Here is a 6,000-nt window from a genome sequence, read left to right as displayed (position 1 = left end):
GCGAGTGGTTGTGCGAGCGAAGGATTCTTCAGAACTACGCTTTCGCACCCTGGCCTTTGGCAGCGCCGAAGCCAACTGGTAAGACCATAGCCTCCGAGATCCCGAAGCGCGCGAACGCTTCGGGATCTTGGAGGCCATAATGAGACGGAGCGTGTTCTTCGGCGCCCCACTAGATGGCGGTGTGCATTTCGCATATCGTCTATTGCCAACAAAACCAACTCTGATTTTTTTCTCTTTAACACCTCCTTTCGCAGTTTTTCTTTTTAATTAACACATCTCTTTCTTTCTTCCGGAAAGTTCTTGTCACTCCTAGAAAGTTTCAGTTCATTCTTGTCACCGTATGTTCCGATTTAGAGTATCCATGAACACAGCGCACTGCTTAGGAAGTCGCCCCTTCGGCTATCGCAGTATGAACAGCACTGTCTGTTATAGTTACAGCCAAAAGTTAGCCTCATTAAACGTTTATTTCCTAGTTCTAGATTCATCTGCTCGTTTTTGGTTGTGAAAATATTTATCGCACTTACCTCAGTGTTTTTTAACGATATTTTTGATGGGATCTGAAAGGCACTAAAAATGTTGCCTTGGAAATTTACACGACTTTTACTTCGAAAGCGTTACATTATTTATGATGTAAAATTTAGTCTAATCTAATTAATCTAAAACTACAAAATGTATCATCTATATACTTTGTCTTTTGAGTAGTATTACGTACATTTGATCTAACGCTGGCTTTAGGGGAAACAATACTTCCAATGTGTATCACCGGTTTGATGTTCAGGAACTGTCAGCAGCCACCATGGCGCGGTCGGGTGGGCGATAGACAACACCCAGACTTAAATGTCTGCTGACGCGGTGCTGGTGTATCACAGTCCTACCCTGGGTTGACGCGGAGTTTGCGTCCAATCTGCGATCACGGCTGATGATGTTGACCAACAGCCTCATGTGCAATATGTTGCCTTTGAGCCACTAAATGAGCTACGCTTCAGAAAAACGACGCCTGACCATATAGGCGCTTAAAACCATGGTTGCCAGTTATCTGAAGCTTTCTACGGTGGAAATGCTGCTTTTGGTTTATTTGATTGCAGGTTAATGTGAAGCTTGTGTCACAGAACACGACATGGGCTGCGTTTCTATGAATGCCTGTCTTCCCACTTGTTTCTCCCAGCCAGCCATGACAGCCTGTCTTCCCACCTATTTCTCTTCTACCCATCTACTACCAGTCAAAATAGTCGAATCTCTATTGGATGCGTTACGGTCGTATCCGCGTAAACGCACGCACTTATTTCGTGTGTAGACTGTGTTTGCAACCATGGCGTCCCAATTCGTACCCCGTGCGTTAAAGCAGGTGCAGCATGCGTGTGAAAGTGGCTTTGGTAGGCTTGAAATTTCATGTGCTTCCTGACACGAGCAGGAACATGGCGGCTGCCAGGTGCCCTGTTTGCGATCGTCTATAGAGCGACATTTGTAATGTTCTCACGCACCAGTACTATTTCAGTTCCTTTATTCAAATAGGATCATTTGGTATTTGTATAAAGAAAATTGAACAGCTGTAAAAACATTCTTTCTCTTTTTTTATTTCTCAGTTCGATTTTATTTGTTTTATTTATCAATACTGTAGGAGTGTAGGTCATTGAAGACCCATAAAGAAGTGGACATTTGTGGACATCTGCTACACATTATGCCCGCCTCTGTGTGGAAAAGAATAATGTTGTAGCATCTGCTCCAGTCACAATTGCGAGTCAGTCCGATTCTTTCAAAATCCGCGAAAGCATCTCGCTGTGCTCAACTCCATGTGTTTTTTTTTTTCTCGAACGCACAGCTTACGGCGCGACTCAGAGGCTCGAACCAAGGGCTGCTCAAACGCTGCCGCCAGAACCGCGCGACAAAAACCCGCGGCTCGACGACGGAGCGGGCCACCACGGGCTCGGTGACGTCACATCCTGTTTCCCCCGGAAGCGACTCTTTCGTTCTCCCTTTCCCGCGCCACACACACACATCGATCCCACGCGCGTCAGCCGCTCTGGGCTGTCAGTTGGGCAAACATGGCGGTAGACTTCACGGCCACCTACAAAATCCTCGTTTTGGGCGACAGCAACGTAGGAAAAACCTGCATCGTGCACAGGTTCTGCGACGAACGCTTCTACGACACGTACATCTCCACCATCGGTAAGCAATTCTCAACTCTACGCTCGAAAACCGGGATTCGCGCGCGCGAGGAAAAAAAACTAGAATTTTCAAGGGGCTTTTACTTACCCTTCTGGTTGGGCTTCCCCCGATAGCCGCTTTGTAACGGGGGAAAACCAAACGTTCCGGGGAAACCGATTCATTGGGATATCTTGCGCCGCGTACGTCCGCGTTTGTCTCACCAACTTCCGCCGATAGCAACGCCCCGTAAAAAATATAAAATAAAAGATCTAGACCAACGGATGCTCGCCGTTAAGGAAAGGAATCGGCATGCGGTGTTTTTGATCAACTGTGTTGTTTGGAGTTGTAGCGTGCTCCTCAAACTCTCGAGTGTGGGGTAGCGTAACACTTTGGAAGGACAAATTTGAGTCTATTGTTAAAGAAATGAACGAGAACCGTGCTCTAAAGTACGAACCCGAATCGTTGTATTACGGAGCAACCGATGACTCATGTAGGTCGACTTTTTCGGGGCACTCGATAGAATGTACGTGCGCTTGTCTGGCTCCGAGAAAAGCATCGCCGTAGGTCCTTCTTCGTCGTACGCCTTGTTGCTGTACGCGGATCGGGCGATGTAGAGTTTGAACGGAATGGAGCTTGCCACGATGGATTACACTTGGGTTTCGCAGCGGGGTTGAACGTGCGGCTTATACCCATCCGGACGTTGCTCCGCCCGAATCTCGACATGCTGCAGTTAGATATAACCAAAATACGCGCCAAGTTTCGAGCCCCTTTGGGCAAAGTGGTTTGATGAGAGACTCATTACGCGTAACTCTAGGCGACAGGATGTAATTATCGAGGGGAATGCTGCTGCTGAAATATATAAAGTCGCGTTATTCGAGCGCGGCAGCTGTTCAGCTAAGCCCGCGACAACGAAGCTTGGCGTGAACAGCAGACAGAGATGACGGGAGAAACAGGAGCGAAATTCACACCATCTGTGCTAACAAACGAGAGAAGCCTCGCGCGACACCGGACCGGCTTTGCAGTCACCGCCCCCACGAGGTTTCACGCTCGCCCGCTCTCTGTCGTTCTCCCCAACCCCGGAACCCCCGAAAGGTTGGGAGCGGCTCTTTGTCGCTCCCTCGCTCCACGGTTCCAACGACGCGGGGTGACGGTGAAACAGCCAGCTGAAAATTAGACAACAAATGTAGAAAAAAAAAAAAACAGTATATAAAAGAAATGATAAAAAAAAAGTGCGACGCGGGGTTCTGACGGAGCGAAGCCGATCTTGTATCATCGCTCACCATATTCTGTTTATTATATCATGTCGTATATGCAAGGCGCAAGCGTCGACTATGTTCGCTTTTTTCAAGCTCGCTTTTTAAGTGACGTGGAAATGTTCCCGTCGCTGTGTGCGTAGTCGAGTTTCATAAACGAAAAAAAACGTGTTTTTTTTTTTTTTTTTTTTTTTTTTTACGATAAGACGGAGCAGTTGTGTGTTTTATAGTCACCGACGTCTTAAGAAGCTGAGGGTGTGGCTTATTATGTTAATGATTCTGGCTCTGTGATTGGTCCTTCGGCGTTGTTCTTATCACCTTATGGCGCAACCTCATTGGCTGCCAAGTGGTAACAAGCTGCTTGGAACTCGCAACGCCATGGGTCCCTTACGACATACCGTATTTGCCCGAATTATAGCCGCACTTCTTACGAACAAGGCCCTCGCATCTACTGTCTCGTAGAACAGCCAATCATCACGTTCTGCATGAAAAAAAAAAAAAAAAAAAAAAAAAAAAAGCTTAGCAATTATGGGGTCGAGAACATGATTCGTCGTAAATATGCGTTATCCCAGCAGATAATGATCTGGCGTGAAGGCGTTTTCTTTGTCCCGTAAACCGCCACCTTCTTTCTGCCGATCGCGGTGATTCGCTATCCCCGTGCTTCGCGGAAAAGCGGACCCACTAGCTTCGTTTGTATACAGCGCGGCCAATGCTTAAGCAAATATACGGTGCATTTTCTCGCAATCAGTAGACGAGGTGTGAACATATGGCTCAAATGTGCGCGCAAATAGGTGCCTATAGACGCCTTGCAGCATCTGTGCATGGGCGCCGCGCCATAACCGACTTTCAGTTTTTGTTTGCTCTTATTACGTTTGCTTCACTTCATCATTGCCACAACAGGACGGGTTATTCCCAGTTTAGGTGTGCTACTATGTCCTTCTCTCGAGCATAGGCCTTTGTAGAGGCACGTCAACGCCCGCTTGATTGGCTCGGCATTTCAGTAAAACAAGAGAATGTCGGCAATGCTGGCACAATCTGGCGCGTGTTTGAAGCGTCTGTAGAAGTTGCATATTTTACGCTTGCCAAGCAGGCTCACTCCAGGTACAAAAAAAAAAAAAGAAGGGCTACACTTTTTTGAGCGGTGTTCCCGATATTTCGAGTCGCGGAAATCCATTCATTATAAAACTTTCGCAACGTCAAATCTGCGCAAGAAGCTCCGTCTTCAAATTCGGGGAGAAAAATGATCTACTCAATAAGTACTCATAATTTTCCTGGCGCCATAGAATGGGCAATCGCAAAACGCGGGCCCTTCTGTAACCACGTACAGTTGCTTGAAAATTAATGATATAATATATTCTATGGAACTGTTTGACTGATTGTGTCTAGCACCGGCCACTTACTAGTAGTTTACCAGAGGATACTGGCGCACCAGCCCTCTTCGGTGTGGGCGGCGTCTCTTGTGCGGATCTTACGGTGAAACAGACTATAAAGTCCCATAACGCACAACACAATAACAAAAAAATACAGGTCTCGCGAAAGTGCTCATCGTGACGCTTCGCCGTGCAATTGCGATAAGCGATGCGTACAACGGAAAAAAAAGTAAGGCATATACAAACGTGTTTCGTGCTTTTCCTATTGTCGCATGGCCATTCTCTACCCTGGAAAGAAGCAATGCCGTTCATTATTCGCTCGTTGTGTTTTGTTTCATGCGCCATCGTATGTTTATGACAAAGTCTGGGTGTGATAACAGCTCACTCTTCGTTGCAGAGTACGCTTGTTTATATCTTCGACGCCTACCGGGAACAAAGTGTTGTTTAGTATGCAACTTTTCGTTATTCTTAAAAATTTTAAGGAAAACTGCCAAACGTTTTTTTTTATATTTTTTTATGAACATGGAATTTTACGTATACCCATCGTAAGCCCCGGTTACATACTCTACTACAACCCTCCTCATTATCTGCGTCTGACTGTCACCTTCTTCTCCTGTGCCTTGCGTCCTCGCTGACCTTTGGCCGACCTTACCAAATAAGGATTCGTAGGAACGATACATGGGCAGAGAGCACCGTCATAACGTACGTTCAATAAGCAGTGGATAAGAAGTAGTTAATTGTTGCGGAGGGAAAAACACGGTTATCTTTTTCTCCACAACACCCGGTACTTCTCATCCACTGCTTATTAAACGTACGTTATGACGGTGCTTTCTGAGTGTCCGGCGATGCGTATATATACGCATCGCCGGACACTCAGCCTCTGTCTAAATCTTGCTCCAGAGGTTGCAAACAGACGCCGAAGTTTCAGAACGTACTGTAATCTTATTCGAAAGTTAAAATCTATTTTTGAAACTTGTCAGTGGGAAAATGGCTGTCAACAAAGTCAGCGAATATAGAGACCCGGGTGACGTCTATAGCTATGGGAACGGGCTCCATTTTCTCATTAAGAAATTTCCGTAAATTTGCTAATAAACTTCAAATATAACAGTAATCTTGTGAAACTTTCACGTTTGGTCCCAAACGTCATCGTTACATTTAAGCAGAGGCTGAGCTAGCGTTCGGTGACGCGTAAATTATGTTTGCGGTGAAAAAAAAACAAAAAACACTTGTGT

General features: G+C 46.1%; 1 protein-coding gene across 2 annotated transcripts in view; it reads left to right on the top strand.

The window, feature by feature from the left end:
* The first annotated feature begins 1,985 nt into the window (after positions 1–1,985).
* The window catches only part of LOC8039313 (ras-related protein Rab-8A), a 180,136-nt gene continuing 176,121 nt past the window's right edge, over positions 1,986–6,000 (top strand). For both annotated transcript variants that reach the window (XM_042289998.1, XM_042289995.1), the window contains exon 1: positions 1,986–2,166. In XM_042289998.1, the coding sequence (XP_042145932.1) occupies positions 2,043–2,166 (124 nt within the window). In that variant the 5' untranslated portion in view covers positions 1,986–2,042. The remainder of the gene's footprint in view (positions 2,167–6,000) is intronic.

Source organism: Ixodes scapularis, unplaced genomic scaffold (genome assembly GCF_016920785.2).
Source record: "Ixodes scapularis isolate PalLabHiFi unplaced genomic scaffold, ASM1692078v2 PGA_scaffold0__279_contigs__length_252992795, whole genome shotgun sequence".
NCBI lineage: Eukaryota > Metazoa > Arthropoda > Arachnida > Ixodida > Ixodidae > Ixodes > Ixodes scapularis.
The sequence above is the reverse complement of the archived record's forward strand: the minus strand, read 5'-3'. Positions and strand labels throughout refer to the sequence as shown.